General features: G+C 49.1%; 1 protein-coding gene across 1 annotated transcript; it reads left to right on the forward strand.

Moving 5' to 3' along the window:
• Window positions 1-6,222: 6,222 nt before the first annotated feature.
• Adora2a (adenosine A2a receptor) lies at window positions 6,223-14,494 on the forward strand. Its single transcript, XM_051186898.1, has 2 exons — window positions 6,223-6,690; window positions 13,441-14,494. The coding sequence occupies exons 1-2, from the start codon at window positions 6,368-6,370 to the stop codon at window positions 14,342-14,344; spliced, it is 1,227 nt and encodes a 408-aa protein (XP_051042855.1). The 5' UTR covers window positions 6,223-6,367; the 3' UTR covers window positions 14,345-14,494.
• Window positions 14,495-18,343: the final 3,849 nt, after the last annotated feature.

Consider the following 18,343-nt stretch of genomic DNA (forward strand, 5'->3'; position numbering starts at 1 on the left):
AGGTTAGGGGTACAGAAAGGAGCCCCCAGAAACTGTGGATGTCCAGAGCGAGGTTCAGACCCTGGCACTGGGTAAGAAGGAGCTATGTGGTGTAGAGAAGAAGGTCCTAGCCCTGAATCTGGAAGCCATGAGATCCTGCCAGGTGCTAAGCAGGGATGGAATGGGGAAAAGAGCAGCCGCTATCACTCAGGGCCTGGAACGGGTTAGAGGCTAGGACAACAGACCTCGTGCCTTTTCCAGAACTGCCTCTAACTTTACGTGACAGGTCTCTGCCCAGAGGCTCTAGCTGGAGGAGTCTTTTCACTTGGCCTCGCAATGACCTCTGGGAGCCATGAGCCAGGCTGGTGGAAGCACTGATGGGCAGTGGCAGGGTTCGGGTGCAGCACAATCAGGTTGGTCCAGTGCACCCCACTCTTTCCCTTCATCCTTTTCGGCTGCATCATCACACCCATATCCTAAGGAGCTCAGCGGTGGGTGGGCGTGCATCCCTCATTTCAAGTGTACAGGCCAGCCTCCTGACCAGGGTTCCACCCAGAGATCCCTTGTTCTCTTTTCAGGAGACACAGTACCTGTCACCCACTATTTATGGCAGGCTCATGGGCTGAGCCTTTCATGTAATGCTCTCACTATGGCCTATGCATATGGGAAAAGCCAAGGCATAGTGGGGGCACGGAGGGTAGGAGGTTCCGATGGGCATGGCATGGACCACAGGCTGTACTCCAAGCACCTCTGTGAGATCTGGAATCTGGAAGGGGCTATATCTAGAGAAACAGCCTGCAATGGGTGAGTGGCATCTGAGGTGAGGACTAGAGTCCTGTGGTCTTACTGGTACCAGATTTGGATGAGTGGGCATGTCGGGGTTTATTCTAGGACTCTCAGTGGCAGAGACAGGAGATACAGCTGACCAGCAGTAGCCTTTGAGTCTAGACTAGGAAAGCCAGGGTCCTGGCTGGTGACAGAGAAGTTAGAAAGGCAAGCTACTACCCCGGCCTCCAGCCACAGAAAGTCGGTTCTCCCTTCTTGCCCACATCCTGTCCCCAGGAACATAACAGCAACCACACACCCATGGTTGGTAGGGGAAGGATGTACTGGTCACCTGCTTGTGTACTTGAGACCCAGCCTTGACCAGGTATTGGAATTTGGGTGCTGTGCAATTTGGAGGGACCCAGGAAGGGAAGGGAGACCCAGACCATGAAGCGTTAGTCAGTCTCGGAAGGTACCTAGCTTGCTGATTGACATGTTAGGGAGGGACTCAGTAGGTTTGGGGTGTTCCTGCAAGGACGGCTACTGCTGAGCCACTATAGGTCTGTGCTTTGGGTGTAAGAGGTACCAGCCCATCCCACTGTGACTCTTGCTTGGTTGTCATTCCACATATCAACTGCTTCCCAAGGGCAGAAGTTGGATCTCCTCATTCTAGACTTTGTCTCTGGTTCCTGTAAGAATTCCTCAGTGTTCTGTTCCATCCCCTACTGCCTTGGTCCCCAACTGCCTATGGGACCAAAGCCTGTCACATACGGCATGCTCTTTATTTTGACCCGTTTTTCCTGTCCAGGATTTTTTGCTTCTCGCTGTATTTGTTCTTGTGTGCCAGAGAGTTTGCTAGCTCTCATTCTTGTCTATGGCTCTTCCTTTGTAAAATATCTAAATTATTGCTACGTAGGCCATATCCTCTCCTGTGGATTTGATACTTTTATTTTTCTTTCAAGGGTTGTTTTTTTGTTGTTGTTTTGAGATGAGGTGTAATTATGTAGACCGTCCTGGCCTCCAGCTCACAGAGACCTACCTCTCTTTGCCTACAGAGTGCTAGGGTTAAAGGTGAGACCCACCTCTTTCCTAGTCTTGGTTTCTTCTTGCATTTTGAAATCTGGTTTGCAGCTCATCGGAAGTGGGGGATGAGGTCCTGGGGGCCTGGGGCATGGCTTCTTGGGTGCCTGAATCTTTAAGGTGACAGCTGTCACTGAAAAATTGCCAGGTCCTTGTCTTTTGAGACCCTTGAAGTAGATTCCGGGACTGCAAGGAGAAAAGGTAGTGGCAGGGAGACAATTGGTGAGCATTGCCTATGAGAAACAGGCAACCAGGGTACCTGGCATATGCACATGCTAGTCTCCAGCACTTAGAGACTAGAAGCAGGAGGATCAGACTTCAAGATTATAATTGGCTACATAGCAAGCTTAAGGCCAGCCTGGGCTACAAGTGACCTGCCTCAAAACAAAAACAAAAACAAAAACAAAAACAAAAAAGCAAAATCATAAGGCCGGGGTTTAGATTCCCAGAAAGAAACCTAGTGCCGCTGCACTGGGCAGTCTCTGTGCTGCTCTGTTCCATGTGCTTGGCTGCACCCCGGAACAGTATGTGGAGCATTGCCTGGGAGCTCGTAGACATGTCCAGCAGGGTCTGGAGCTGCCACCTGGGCATGTGTACACAGAGCCGGGGGTAGGTCAGGAGATATTAAATGGTTTTAATTAAAGTGGCTGGGAGTGAATGGGAAGGAAGAGGCAGTGTTGAGTCTGACTGCTGGGACCCTAAGGGGTTGTCCCTTCAAGTGTGTTGATAAGTGTCCTGTAGCATGTGCCTGTAGTTTACATGGGACAGTTTCTGCACTCTGCCCTGTCCCCCATAAAGGACAATCATAAGGAAATGCAGCATTATTAATATTTAATTTCCCCTCTTGGCTAGCAACAGATGACTTAAGGATTAATTCGATAGAGCCAACAGAAAGGGATAGGAAATTGCTAGATTCAGCCTCTACCCGGGTCCCTTCCCCTGGGCCCCTAGCCGTCCCATGACTCCAGAGCAGTGGTTCTCAACCTTCTTAATGGTGTGACTCTTTAATACAGTTCCTCATAGTGTAGTGACCCCAACCGTAAAATTATTTTCATTGCTACTTCATAACTGTAATTTTGCTCCTGTTAGAAATCGTAATGTAAAATTTTGTTTTAGAGGTAGAGGTTTGTCAAAGGGGTCCTGACCTACAGGTTGAGAACCACTGCTGGGCTTCACAGAGAGGGAGGTCTTCACTGCAACCCTTGGCATTCTCCAAGGACTATGCCACCCTCTATCATCCCTGATAAAGCTGAAAGCCTTTTCACCCATTTGAGCTGCAGCTTCTCATCTGCAAAAATGGAATTCACCAGGCCGTCCAGAACACAGCTTTCAGTTATTTTCCAAATTCCCAGACAGCACACACAAGCTCCTCAAGGGGGCCCAGGGTAGCCTTGGTATTCAGATCCATGGCCACCTGGAGAGCAGAGGGCTTAGCAGTTCAGCAGAGGCTGACATCTCTTGGCCCTGTGTGTGTATGGCTCAGTCTGGTCAGTGATACATTAGTAGGTTTGAATTGGCCCAGTGGGAACATTCATACTACAAAGAAGGGCTACAAGTCAGGGTGCCCTGGCCCTGGGCTATTTTGCCTGCCTATAGCTAGACAGTCTCAGCCTTCCCCTGCAGAACTCCTCCCTCTGGTCTGTCCTGAGAATGCTTCTGGCTCCACTGATCTGCTGGACTTGGGGCTGGGGAAGGCACAAATGAAAAGAAAGATTCTGGTTTGGCAGCTGCCCAGGTGGCCCTGGGATCAGAGGAGCTTCCCCTGGGATGCGCTACAATAACTGAGACAGCCTGCAAGAATGTTGAAGGAAGGGCAGAGGAAAGGGCCCTGGGACAGGAACCCTTCATGTGTCCTCAGCTGATACAAGGCAGGCTTGGCAGGAGGGCCAGCTGTGTTGAGACTGGGGAGCAGCAGGAGACTGGGTGGCCTCAGGACAGTCAGGAAGGGCATGGGTATCCCAAAATATCCAACATGAACCCAGCACGGGACATGAAGAACCTTGAGAACTGGAAGTACTCAAGCAGGTACCAAGGCTTCTGGGAGAACTTCAGCAAATGTAGGCCTGGGTTAGGCCCCTTGCAAGCCAGTGTCCTGGTGGTTATGGAGTTAGTACAGTTAGTTACTGGGGGTCAGCGCTGGCGGTGTGACCATCAGTGGGGCTCTAGGCTCAGGGGTGGTGTCGTCTCACCTTGACAGAAATATGTTCCACTGTGTCCCATTGGGGACCTTGAGGGTAGAGGACGGTTAGAGCCTTGGCCAGCCTTCTAACGTGATCTGGTCTAATCACAGACTGCTTCAGTGCCCAGCAGTGCAGTTTCCACTAGAGAGCCTAGTAGGGCCTAAGGGACACATGATTACCCTTCTCCCCCAGAAGATACCAGTTGAGAGAGTCAGGATTCTTAGAAGGCAGTAGCTTTAGGGTCTCACTGGGCCTGGTTGGGCCTAGTTGAGCCTGGTTGGGCCTGGTTGGATCTGGTTGGGCCTGGTTCATTCTGGTTGAGTGTGGTTGGGCCTGGTTGGACAGTGAGCCTGCTGTGGCTCCAAACCTTGAAAGCTATAGCTCAGTGCAGAAGCTGTTGGTTCTGGGCTTGCTGTGGACCCCTGTTGAATGTTTCTGTAAACTATAAGACATGGGTATAGAAAGGCCTGGAGGTGACACACATTCTGGCTCTGGCCATTCTGCTGGGGATATGCATTATGAACACATGGCTTGTGCAAAGCCAGGACTCCCCAGGACTTAGCTACAGGTGTCTCTGCCTCACCTTAGGGGCAATGGTGCCACTGAGGAAGGAATGCTAATTGTGTCAGTTTCTGCAGACTTTGGCTTTCCTTTCCTAACCTTCTGTATCAGCCTCCTAGTTGGGCAGAAGGACTTCTATACACAGCTGCACAGCTGCAGCCATGTTTACTCTGGTCCCACACCGAAGCGCTGGCAACAAACATCACATAAGGAAACTTGAAGTTTATTTATTTCAACCCTCTTGGCCAATTTCAAGTGGAGAAGGCCCCTCTCCCAAGGCCTGAATTCTACCCCTCCCTCCGATCCTGGAAGGGGGAAGGAGGAAAGATGTGTCTGCATGCAGGCACAACCTGGGGTTCCATGAAGGTTCAAAACTGAAGAGGAGGATGGATTGGGGGCGGGAGGGTCTCTTGGATCTTGCTTGGAGAATACTAGGCTATTGGGAAATGTCTGTTTACAGGGAGTAGAGCAGGAGTTTGGGCTCGGCTGGGACCCGCTACAGAGAGAGCAAGACTTCCAGTTTCCAGAGGTCTGACATTGTGCTTCTGGGGTAGCCTTTCCAAATCTGTACTCCTTTCTCAAGGGATTGGGGATAAGTACTGAAATGAGCCGTTGGTTGCCATCTGGGACAGTCTGAGTGGAGAAACTGAGGCCCGGGGGGGGGGCATTCTTGCGCACAGTCCTCCAGTGAGTCCCCCTGAGCACCTGTTCTTCTAAAGCCTCATTCCCTGCATCAGCTAGGCAGAGGGACAGGTGGGGAGAGGCGTGGGAAGAGAGCGGGGGGCGGATCCCTCAGAGAAGGGAAGCAGTCACTGCGCCTGCCCTGCCTGACTGTGCGGCCGGCTGGCAGGAGCTCTCAGAGCAGTGGGTCTGGCTTGGACCCAGCTTTGTCACCTCTGAGGGTAAGAGTGCTTACTTGCTAGAATTGAAGGATAGGGCCGTAGGGCTGCTGGGTCCCTCCAGAAAGGAACTCCAGGAGTGTCTGAGGTGACTACAGTGGTAGTCACTGAGCAAAGTGAGCTGGGCTGGGAGGCTGGCTCAATGTGAGAAGGTACATGGGATTTGGAAAGCCCAATAGGGAGAGAACCTTTCTAGAGGGAGGGTCTCATGGGATTGAGGGACCCAGAGAACTGGCCAGGCTGCCACAGAAAACTTGAAAGCCATATAAGAGGATCCAATATAAACACCTTTTGCCTCGACTATAACTTGTTCCCATAGATTAAACATCTTGAGCCGCCAGTCTGAGCTGGGAGGGTAGTAAACGCAGTACCTGGAGCAAGGAAAATGCATGTTGGGTAGTGAGGACTGGTTATCGGGAGTCCTCCCTCCCATGTCTGTCCTAAAGAGACTGGAGGTGGAACTGCTTCCCTGGGAAGGGTTGGGTGAAGATCTTGACAAGAATTTTTTGGAACCAGTGAGCTTTTCAGACCTGTGTCCTGACTGACTGCCACCGATGGGACAAGACAGGAGTCATTCTCAGGCAGACACCTGGCCCGTAAGTAAGTGGAATCTGAAGTGGTCAGGGTGGCTCAGATGCTCACAGCATTCTCTCTTTGCAGGGACCTCGGAACCCTGAAGTAGAGTGGAGCCAGGCCACATCCCCTGGAGTAGCCATGATTCCAGGAGACACGGAGTCGTCTATGAGAAAGCCTTCTGAACACCGTCTCTGGGAAGACTCGTGGCTCTTGTGAGGAAAGGGCTGCGAGGCTTGAGCGGGTGGACGGCTGGGCTGCAGCTATGGACGGAGAGCTGGCCCAGACCCGCATCCTTGCAGAACCTGCCCAAGTGTGGCTGCTCCCACCATGGTCTCCTCGGTGTACATCACAGTGGAGCTGGCCATTGCTGTGCTGGCGATCCTCGGCAACGTGCTCGTGTGCTGGGCTGTGTGGATCAACAGCAACCTGCAGAATGTCACCAACTACTTTGTGGTTTCACTGGCGGCGGCTGACATTGCAGTGGGTGTGCTTGCCATCCCCTTCGCCATCACCATCAGTACCGGCTTCTGTGCCGCCTGCCATGGCTGTCTCTTCTTCGCCTGCTTTGTCCTGGTCCTCACTCAGAGTTCCATCTTCAGCCTCTTGGCCATCGCCATTGACCGCTACATCGCCATCCGCATCCCACTCCGGTGAGCCGGGGCTTGTATCTGTGTGTAAAGCTTGATCTGTGGCCACGAATGACAGGGCTCTGGGACTGGGTTTGATTCTTTACAGAACTGGAGGTGACCATGCCTGTCTGGCTTATCCCTATAGGTACAGGGCACCTTGGTCCTCCCCAGGTCACATGCTGAAGCTCTCTACAGGCAGCCATGTATGGCTACTGGCAGATGAGGGTGATCTGGCAGAGATACCACATGCTGCCTGCTGTGTGTGAGCTATTCTTCATACATCTAAGCATGATCTGAGGTGGGCGGGGACCCATGGGAAGCCACAGAACCTCAGCTAGGAACCCGCCTGTGCCACCACCAGCCTTTCCCCAGTGTGTACATTAGGAGAGTGACCCAGAGAGGGGAAGTGACTTGGCCAAATGCCACAGTGAGTCATTTGGACTTCTATGCAAATTATATTGCTCCTAAGTCTGAGGGGACTCTGCCTGCTTTAGGGGCTGGCTATGCAAAGGGATTTTTATGGTGATTCTTTTATGAAGTGACTTCAGCCAAGTGTTGTGGAATGAAGATCTTTCCTGAGGCCCCAGGTACCCCATAGATAACCTAGGCAGTGCAATACTACTCTCCCAAGGACTGCCCTCCTGTGCTTCCTACCAAAGCTAGGTCCTGTGGCTGGGGTGGCTGCAGGCCTTGAGGAAGAACTCCATAATGAGGCAATGATTAGAACATATAGTGAGTTTTTCTATTCAAGTGGAGTTCCCCACCCACCAATGAAGCATCAGTAACTCTACTGTGGGCTGAGGCAATAAGCAGGATCAGGCTCCGTGAGCAGTGGAAAGTCAGAGTCAAATGCAAGACAGCCTTTAGAGGTCATTTCCTTCCTCTCATCTTCTGGATAGAAAAAGGAGCTTCTGAGAAGGGGCTAGTGGAGTGGCATCTTGTTCTGCTAATAGACCTGAGGTAATGGCCTTAGGGTGTGGCTTCAGTGTGCGGACAGATGTGACCCTTATAAGGAAGAGGAGGGGCTGATTTGAGCTCTCTTGGGTTGTGGTCAGAGCATCCTGCAGGCAGATGCTGCATCTCCAGAATGCCACTACAAGCTAGCTCTGTCGCAGCCAACCAAGGACTTGATAGCAGAGCCTGGGAAGAAGTGTGGCACGCCATCATTGTGATGACAGCCTTAGAGGACTGTCCCTAGTGGCTCTATGTCCTAGATGGTACATCACACAGCCCTTGCTATAATCTGTGCCCTGAGGGAGAGGTGAACACCCATACTAGGCTACTCAGAACCATGGAGCCTGTGCCTTGTGTCGCCTTAAAGGCTTGGTCAAAAGTCTTTAAGGGACTCAGGCAGGCGTGGTAGCAAGCACATGCTTGTGTCCTGGAACTTGGCAAAAGCTAGAGCCTGAGGATGATGAGTTGCAGGCCAGCCAGGAGTCTGCACAAAGACCCCTGTTCAAAGAAAAGAACAGTAATCAAAAACAAAGAGGGAGGGACTTCTGGCCAGCTCTAAGAAGGGATGGGGTTAAAGGTTGCCTGTGGGGACAGCCTGCCCCATTGCCTCCACCCATGCTTCTGAAGTAGATCAAGGTCTAGTTTCCTGCAGTGACAGATTAGAACACAGAGGCCTGGGGGAGTATGTGTATGGGTCCCCAGGGGGTCAATGGCATCTACCCTTTGAGTCAAGCTCAGCCATGAAGTAGTGGATCACCAAGAGAGAGCAGTAGTTTAACATTCTTTTTCTCCCAACTCCAAGCAGCAACATATTAGGAAAGATCACAATGGCTAGTCTCAGTTTAAAGGCTTCATCTTGCTTTCCTCTCCTTGGCCTCTCGCTGTCTCTGTCTTCTCAGTATCAAGAGACTCAATCCCTGAAATAGGATGGGATGAATTGTGTGCTTATAAAAAGCTAGCTGCCCTATGCTGAGCCTGTTTCCTCTGGTGTGACAAGGAGACAAGTTTCTGTATTGTCAGGTTGAGTTCACAGAGGTCTGTGGCTTCAGTAAGTGGGTAGGAATGATGAGGCTGGGCAAGGGAATGAGGGAAAGATGCAGTTCTTTTGAGATGGAGGCTTGGAGACAGCAGCCTATCCCTAGTCTAGTTGCATTCCTGACCCCCAGGGCCTCCTGACCTCAGATCCACTTGGACCTTGGGCTATCTGAGTTCTGGGTGGGGCTTTGGAAAACACAGTCTAGTCTCTGCAAGGAGCTGATAGGTCTGAAGATGCCCACTAAGGATAGTTATTCATCTTGCCTATGGGCAGTTTTACAGCTGCCATGGAGTGCTAGTACAGTTTATCCTTTGATCATCCTGGTCCAGTATTTCAGCCAGAGCAGATGTCATGACCAGAGACCAGAGCCAAGAAAGGACATCTCTGTGCCTCCCAATCTGGATGGGCTCTAGAGCCTGCCACTGTGCCCCTGGCAGTTGAGCCCCTTCTCTTTCCTATCTCCTAAAGTTTATGGTCACGAGAATGTGGAAGTATCTGTATCGGGGCTCCTGAGAGCAAGCCAGGCATGATGTGGAAACACCAGGCATGAGGGTTTCTAGATAGGGGTCAGGGAACCAGGCATGAACAGGGTCTAGAGGAGACCAGAGGACCAGACATGAGGGGGATCTGGAGGAGGCGAGGCACCCTTGGCTAGCTCTGGAGCTGCTCTCTAGCTTTGACTCACTTTCTTCCCTTCATAGCTAGGAATTCAGCCTCTGCTAAGGTACTTCCTGTGCTACTGGCAAGGTCCACAGGCTCTAGTCTTTGATGGAGGCATAGTCCCAGGCTTGCACCAGGAATTCTTTTGTTGTCTTAAAAGAATTCAGCTTCAGAGTAATCAGTCCCCTCCTTCCTGAGTGTAGGGACCCTGTTAAATTAAGGCAGGGCCTGCTGGTTGATAAAGAAAATGGGTCAAAGGCAGAGATGAAGCTCTGTGTCTGCAAGGAATGAAAAGCCTTGTGTAAGAGACCAGGCTCCCTTTCCTAGGGACCCTTTGCTCTACTGTCTCAAGCCTCACAATGGCTCCTGTTGCTCTCATACCCAAAGAATAGGCCAAAGTACACACAGAAGTTCAGTTTGTGCAAGACCTAAAGTCCTATAAAATACACTTCTCTATTTCCAAAATGGCATGAGGGCCAGGCATATACACAGTGGTAGAGTGTTCATGTAGCATGCCTGAAGTCTTAAGCTGTATCCCTCACACCACAAAAGGGAAAGGAAGGAAAGAAAAAGGCTTTCCATGTAGCTGTAAGCCCTTGCTGGACTAGAGGCATGGCTCAGTGGTAGAATACTAGTTGCTTAACATATGTGAAGCCCTGGATTCCATTCTCCCCTCCACAAGGATGCTGGTAAGGGCACAGAATTGGGAGACAATGCCCTGGAGGAAGTCTTGCCATATTGATGTTACAGGATGTGTGTGGTCTTGACAGGGTGAAGTGGGAGGGAGGTGTCAGGAAGGTAAACCCTGGCAAAGGTCCCAGGGAAGGAGTGAGTGAGCATGTGGGTGTGGCCCCCCTCTGTGCTAGAGTGGCAGCCTGGCTGCTGAATGTGGTGTGAGGCCAATTTAGGCTGGTCTCTGTGTATGGAGGGATTTTGAGTTTCTTCCCTGGGTGAGATACTCTTCAATTCTTAGGCCATTGGCCCCTTAAGATGCCTTAGAAAGTCCCACCTTCTCTTCAGTGTTGCAAATACACATGAAAACTCCACCTGGAATTGTGGGCATGTTCTGGAGCTGTGGTGTGAGTCCCCAGTATGAGTAACAAAGATTCTCAGGGAAGGACAACTTCTAAAGGCTGAGGACATAGGGATACAGAGGCAACTTAAATAGAAGGGCTGACGGAGACTCCGGCACCCACACCCTGTATCTCTGAGGCTCCCTGGAATGACTCAATGTCATGCAGCCTGGGCATCCTTCTAGCTGCACAGAATGTATTTACCTAGAAGGCCTGAATGAGACCATGTTGGTCACAGATACAAGCCAGAGTGTGCCCTCGGAATAGCTATGGTTTGTTGGTGATTCCATTTGGGCCCTGATGTTATCCTAGACCTCAGGCTTCAGCCTCTATTTCCAAGCTCTGGAAATATGAGCATGTACTCCTATATGGGGTGTGTGTGTGTGTGTGTGTGTGTGTGTGTGTGTGTGTGTGTGTGTGTGTGTTGAAATAATACCTGCATGTGCTTAAACATTAAGAAGAACAAAGACCATATAACCTAATGTCCCCAAGCCCCTCATAGGAAAGTACAACAACATAGGAAAGTACATCTTACATATTGGGTTCTGTCCCCAAAGGGACTTTCTTTCTAGAATGCACTGCAAGAGTTCCCCTTGTGGGTTCTCTGTCAGTAAAAGTAAACTGGATAAACCAGGGATTTCCATGGTGTGTTCCCAGAAGCTATCTGTTGTCTCCAACAACTTCTTAACTCAGAAATTACTTATTTAGTTGGATCTCTTTTTCAAGACTACTGCCTTTCTGACTCCCTCGACCAGGGCAAGAAGGCCTGTTCTGAGAACAGTTGGAAAACCACCAAGGTGGGAGACCCTACACTGCCCCTGAAAGCTCATCAGTACCCTAGACAGCCCATTTCTCTGAACAACAGCTGAATACTCTGATCCACCCTGAGCTACAGAGTGGCTCCCTGGGATTTCCATTCACTAAATTCAGCATCTTGCCCTTATAGGGCGGTGGTGATAGGTCTAGAATTCTTAGTTTCGTTTTATAAATGAGGAAATCAAGACCCAGAGAGGAAAAGTGACACAGCATTCCTTGTTTACAGGAATGTACCAGGACTAGGACCCAGGAAGGGTGTGCTTGTCCCAGGAAAGATGTGAACAGTAACATAGCTTTCCCTCCCATGAGGATCATGTAAAGCTTGGTTGAGGGTGCCTGGCACAGAGTAAGTATGTAAGTATTAGATGGGGCGGGGACCCTAGGTCTTCATGCTTGAACCTCCAGACAACCACACATGCAATGCTTGTTCTGAGGTGCTTAGTGACTATAATAAGTCTGTGACCCTCCTGCACAGGCCCTATTACAAGAGACCAAGGCCCAGCTCAGTGGGCCTGGGAAGCTCCCAAGAATATACCAACCAGTTACTGTTTGGATTCTGAATTAACAGGGCTGTAGTGGTAGCTCAGTGGTGGAATGCTTGCCAGGATTTGATCCCCAGCTCCATGGGGGAAGAAACTAAAAGATGGTGAGAAATTCACTTGGGTTTGAGTTGCCCCTGGGCCTTGGGATGCTCACAGCAAGTCCCTGCCTCTCTTTGGATCTCAGTTTTAGTTTCCCCAGCCCTGAAACAGAGGAACAGATTAGATAAGTAGTCAGAAACTACTAGGGTTTGTTTGTTTGTTTGTTTGTTCATTTGCGTGGCAACATTTAAAATGGGAGATTTTTTTTTTTGCCTCAAAAAAAAAAAAAAAAATAATAAATCAACCATCAAGTCCTTCTTGAGATGTAGCAACACTGGCTACACATTTTCTTTCCTTCCTGCCTTTCTTTCTTTTTTTTTTTTTTTTTTTTTATGATGCTTGAACACATGTGAGGTAAGTTCAACTCTGGGCATACATATTGCATGGTGATAAAGACAGGGTAAACATATACCAACCTTCCTCCCATGCCTGTTATCAGTAGGTACGTGTGTCTGCCACCCATAGGCAACAGCCTTTCTGCAGCTGCTTTAAGTCTAGAATCAATAAGTGTGTATGTTTTCCTTGTTACCTACTGTCGGCCCCTGTCCCACGGCTGGCAAATGTAGAGATAAATGCTGGAGAGTCCAACTCCAAGTGTGCTCCCAGCCTCAGATGAGATAAGAAACTTCTCCAAGATGTCCAGCTTGAACTTGAAGAGTGGAAGTTCCACTGAGCAGTGGGGAGGGTAGTCTTGCTTTGCCAGAATTGAAACCATTAAACTTAAGTTCATCCCTCAGATATTACGATACTACCAAAGTTCTCCTCCCCACCCCCATCAAGGAGACCTAAAAAAAAAAACCCAACCCCCCCAAAAAAAATTTCATTCTTTTTCTAAAGTAATGATTTATTTCCAGTGAAGCTGAGTTTACTTTCTGGTTAACCAATCAAGTCCTGCCCCCCCCCAATCCCCATCCTGGGACTGGCATTCAGCATAAGAATACTTTCATTTGGCCCTCAGGCAGATTACTGTCTTATTTCACACCCCATTCAGTGTCTCTTGATTATTCAGATTGCCAGGAAAATGTCGAGACATAATTGTCTCATTTCCAGCCAGAGGACTGTGGGTGGGTTTGAAGTGGGAACACTATCTCATTTGGCCTGGGACTCCTCCATGTCCTCTGAGCCTTTTCTTGAGGTCTGTGGAGATTCAAGTCAAATAGGGAGGAGCAAGCATGGAGAACAAGGGCTTAGACCATCTACAGGTCTGATCTTGCTGGTTCCATCTCCATCCTGCACCTATCCTACTCTAAATTATAATATGAAGCAAGATTCACCAACATAGAGGTGGCCCTTATGCCCCCTAAGATCAGCTGTTTCTCTCAAACCAAACTCAGATTTTAAGTCTCAGGACTTGTGTGATAGTTTCCATGTCCTGTATGCCCACTCCCCATTGCCCTCCCTCAGCTCTGAGAAAGACAAGGTGCAGCCCCTTACTTAGAAGAGTGTAGTACTCAGGCTAAGAGGAAGACATGCTTAATGAGGACCCCATAAGTGAAACACAGGGACCATCAGGGCTTCTATGGGCTTCTCGGCTTGTGTCCCTGCTAGACCTTTGTTCATCAGGCCTCTAATGCCAGTCCTCTCTCCCCAGGTACAATGGCTTGGTGACAGGTATGAGGGCGAAGGGCATCATTGCAATTTGCTGGGTGCTGTCATTTGCCATTGGCCTGACCCCCATGCTGGGTTGGAACAACTGCAATTACCTTAAGGAAAGCAGGAACTACACGCAGACCTGCGGCGAGGGCCAGGTGACCTGTCTGTTCGAGGACGTGGTGCCCATGAACTACATGGTATATTACAATTTCTTTGCTTTCGTGTTACTGCCCCTACTGCTCATGCTGGGCATCTACCTGCGGATTTTTCTGGCAGCCCGGAGACAGCTGAAGCAGATGGAAAGCCAACCCTTGCCAGGGGAGCGAACTCGGTCCACACTGCAGAAGGAGGTCCATGCTGCCAAGTCCTTGGCCATCATCGTGGGGCTCTTTGCCCTCTGCTGGTTACCACTACACATCATCAACTGCTTCACCTTCTTCTGCCCCTCATGCCAACATGCCCCTCCGTGGCTCATGTACCTGACCATCATCCTCTCCCACGGAAATTCTGTTGTCAACCCCTTCATCTATGCCTACAGGATCCGGGAGTTCCGCCAGACCTTCCGGAAGATCATCCGCACCCATGTCCTGAGGCGGCAGGAACCCTTCAAGGCAGGGGGTTCCAGTGCCTGGGCCTTGGCATCTCACAGCACTGAGGGAGAGCAGGTCAGCCTCCGCCTCAATGGCCACTCCTTGGGGGTATGGGCCAATGGCAGCGGCCCCCATTCTGGACGGAGGCCCAATGGCTACACCCTGGGGCTTGTGAGCGGAGGGAGTTCCCAAGGGTCTCCCGGGGATGCAGAGCACCAGGAAGGACACCCAGAGCACCCTGGCCTAGGGGATCAACGGGCTGAAGTCAGAGTAGGGACATCCTCGTGGTCTACAGAGTTTGCCCCTTCCTGAGGGAAAGAACTCTTTTTCTTTTCGGTTGGCTGGACCAATCTCACTGAGAGAAGACAAGGACGACCATGCCAGGAAGCCCCCTGGGCATCTGATTCCCACTTTGGACTAAGAAGAGGGAACATCAACCTGCAGCAGCATGAATTCTGTAAGAAAGGCCTGGGGCGAAGGAAGGAGATGCTCTGTACCATGGGGCCCTGTGCTAGGCTGGAGTTACAGTAGCATCAGCATCTTCAAAGGTGGGGCCCAGTTCCCTCAGTCCAGGATATCAGAAAGCTCTGTCTTGCCTTTATTAAGCAGCTGTGGCTTAGCAGCCTGGCCCAATGCTGGGGCATGGCTGCTTCAGGTTTCCCACCATAGTACACTACTCTCCCCAGACTGTCTAGGGCTCAGGGAGCTGCTGGCCTGGAAGTGGCACTTGACTACTTTTTTTCCAGAAGATAAAAATGTGAGGAAACGCTCTCTATTTTATTGACTTCCCCTCCCTGGCTCCTGGGTCTGCCGCCGATCCTGCTCTGGTCCCAAGGAGTTGTAGGCAGCCCTCTCACACTGCCGCAGGCCGTCATGCACTTAGTCACAGGGCCATCTCGGGGCAACAAAGCTGGGCTTGAAGACAGGAACTGTGCAGGGAGTAGTGCCAGAGTGTGTGCTCTCAGGTCCCATGAGAGAGGTTAGAACTGTCAAGCCCTGGACCTGAGCCTGGGTAGCTCAGAGCTGCCCCATCAGAGGCCCTATCTACTGCCTTTCTTTCTGGAGAGTTGGCTTTTTTGTTTGTGTGTTTGTATGTTTTGTCTTTTTTTTTTTTCCTGAGATAAAATAAAATGAGCTACACTTGTGTTTTAAATTTGTCCACAAAGAACGATGTCTGAGTTCTTTTCTAGATTCCATAGCTAGATCTGGTGCACCCACATAGGCTCATGTGATTATCTGTGAGAATATGTGTATGTACAGACAAAAGCTACATTGCTTATCTTGAGGAGGCTCCTGTTCTCCAAGAGGACAGGTACACCAGAATCCAAATGCCCATGTATTAGGGGTGGAGTAGGGTAGCATGGGGTGGCAAACTTACATTTCCTGTGGGAGACACAGCCATTCCTCAGAGGTGCCATGGAAGGTCATTGACACATCTTCAGGGTCATTGAACCCTCGTGTTCTTCCTTGTTTCCTTCCTCACATCCTACAAAAAGGCCTGTGTAAGTCATCTCAGAGCTGTGTCCATCACTCCTACCCCTGCTCTAGTCCTTAGCCAAGAAGCTACAGAGGTCCCAGAAACAGATCTGGGGTGAGGCAAAGCTGCCTTCCCTTTCTTCCAACAAAGAAACCTATGGGACACTGTCCCTTGCTCCAATCTTGGCCTCTGGGTTCCTGCCTAAGGAGATGCTGCTTTCTCACCTGATGGATGGTGATGACAGCTTGGGATGGATGGATAGGGAGCCATGACCGGTTCAAATAGGACCCTGAGGGCTAGTCTAGTATTTCTTAGGCTATGATTCAGGAAAGGGGTCTTAGAACTTCATGGATGATATTCACACAGCCCTAGGAGCCTAGTTTTACATGCAATTAATGAGCCCAGAGAGGTTAAGCTCTTGCCCCAGGTTACACAGCAAAAAAAGGGGCAGAAATGGATCTAAATCCAGGTCCTCTCAGCTGCGACATTCATGCTTTTTTAAATTAATTGATGATGAACTATTTCAGCCAAGCCAAATCATGTGAAATAATGTTTGTATCTTCAACTTAAGAAATGTTACTTCAAGTGACACACACCTTTAATCCCAGCATTCAGGGGGCAGGTGGATCTCTAAGTTTGAGGCCAGCCTGGTCTATAGAGTAAATTTCAGGACAGCCAGGACTACATAGAGAAACCCTGTCTCATACAAACAAACAAATAACAAAGAGACAAAAAAAATGAAAGAAAGAAAAGCATGACTTCAGTTAATCATTTGACCCTTCCATTATGGTCTCTATGCTTTCCCTTTACACAGAGGCAGAGGGAAAATATATATATGTCACTGTCTCATCAAAGGTTCTTTTACCTGACCAAGAACTTCTCAGCCACTCTGAAGTCTGAGTGAACCTCCCTGGGTGGACCTCTGCCTTTGTTAGTAACCTAAGCATTTTCCGGACAACGAGGCTAAGAAGCGTCAACATGAATGCAGAGTGTGCCCTAGTCCTCACCTGCATACCCTCAGGTCTATACTGGCTGAAGATGGAACAAAGAATGACCTGGGCTGTATATGAGGTGGCAGAGACCACTTGGTCCCTCCCCAGTTGGTAGGAGAAGACCAGAAAGAATCATAAAAAGCAGAAGAGGAAGAAAATCTCATCACCCTAGTCGTTTCTGGCAACGGAGCTTTTGGGCTGAGCTGCATAGGTGTAGGCTTTGGGGTTAGGAGATCAGGAAGAGGAACTTAGAAAGGACTTCTAGGTACAGCCCAGGCCTAGGTCTTTAGAATTCAGTGTTCCATTTCCACATCTGGTACAGACTCCCACTGTGAGCGGCCAACTTCAGTGTGAGGACACATGTCTAGACACAAATGTACACATGTTGTTCCTCTAATCATAGCTGTAAGTGTTCACATATGGATATTGCAAGTGAGTGCAGTAAAGAAACTGTCAATGTGACCAGTTCACTGTTTGGTTAAGGGTTTTATTGTGACTAAGAGACAGCAGAGAGAAAAGGCAGAGTGGACATGGCCAGCAGGATAAAGGTGAGTAGGAAGTATCAACCAAGCGGCCTCTCAAATAAGAATGACAGAGACTTACCCACTATCTGGACAGCCAGCCTGTGACCCTCAGTGGTGATCTCAATGGCTTTGTTGGAGGCAGAGGTCATCAGACTTTGGCTGCCACACAAGGCATCAGCCCTCAGCCACCAGACAAGAAGCAATGAGAGATTTTTCTATGCAGGTGGAACTTGAACTGGCCTACTTTAATGAGGCAGAGAGGAGCAGTCAGTCCAACAGTGTGGCAAGCCTGGCAGGGGCAAGGCATGAAACAGTTCTTTGCCCAGTGCTATGTGTCACCGCACTTGAAGTAATCTCTAGAAGGAGTCTCTTACTGCCCATCTCCTTTAAGGATAGCCTCAGCTGCTGCAACCAGAGCTGGTATTTTGTCTATCAAGGAAGACTATTTTTATTAAACACATTAAATGCCATATTCAGATCTTTCTGAGGTTTGAGGGCCACCATCTAATCTATTAACTACACTTGATTTGAAACAAACTTTAATTGATTTTAGTTCATTGTGTCAGGGTTAACCTTGTACAACATATACAGAAGACTAAAAGCTTGGTCCCTGTAGATGAATTACATTTGTACTTAGCACACCTACAAGCACAGTTCTGAGTACATTAAAGATTTCAATAATTTATATGGAGACCGGCCATTAACTTTCCTGTCCTTATTATCTTTAACAGTTTACAAGTCCATAGCTTTTAGAGAATTAGGACCTTGTGGTTTTATTCCTGTTAAGTTTGAATCCTAAAAGACTTTAAACAGTAAATGCAGTCCCCAGAGAGACCAGAAACTCTACTCTCCTGGTCCTTTCACAGTGAACCTTTATAGATTATCAGTTTCTGGTATGACTCAGTTTATCCAAACTTACCAAAGTTAGCAAAGACAAAGAGGCTAGACAGACATCTTCAAGTCAGTTTTCGTCAGCCTGGATGGACCTCGGGAATTTATAAACCTTAATCCTCAAACATGTTGTAAGTCCTACTTATTGAGTCCAAGTTACAGATTATATATATATATTTCTGTAGCAAGTTAAGATTACCTGTGTATAGATTTTTTTTAAAAAACCATCAATGCTTTTGTTTTTTGTTTTGTTTTTTTTTTTTTTTTTTTTTTTTTTTTTTTTGAGCCTGTGTTGGAACTAACTCTGTAGACCAGGATGGCCTTGAACTCACAGATATCTGCTTCCCTCTCCCTCTACCTCCTAAGTGTTGGGATTAAAGGTGTATGCCACCAATGCCTGCCTTTTTTTTTTTTTTTTTTTTTTTTT

This window comes from Phodopus roborovskii, unplaced genomic scaffold (genome assembly GCF_943737965.1).
Source record: "Phodopus roborovskii unplaced genomic scaffold, PHOROB, whole genome shotgun sequence".
Classification (NCBI taxonomy): Eukaryota; Metazoa; Chordata; class Mammalia; order Rodentia; family Cricetidae; genus Phodopus; species Phodopus roborovskii.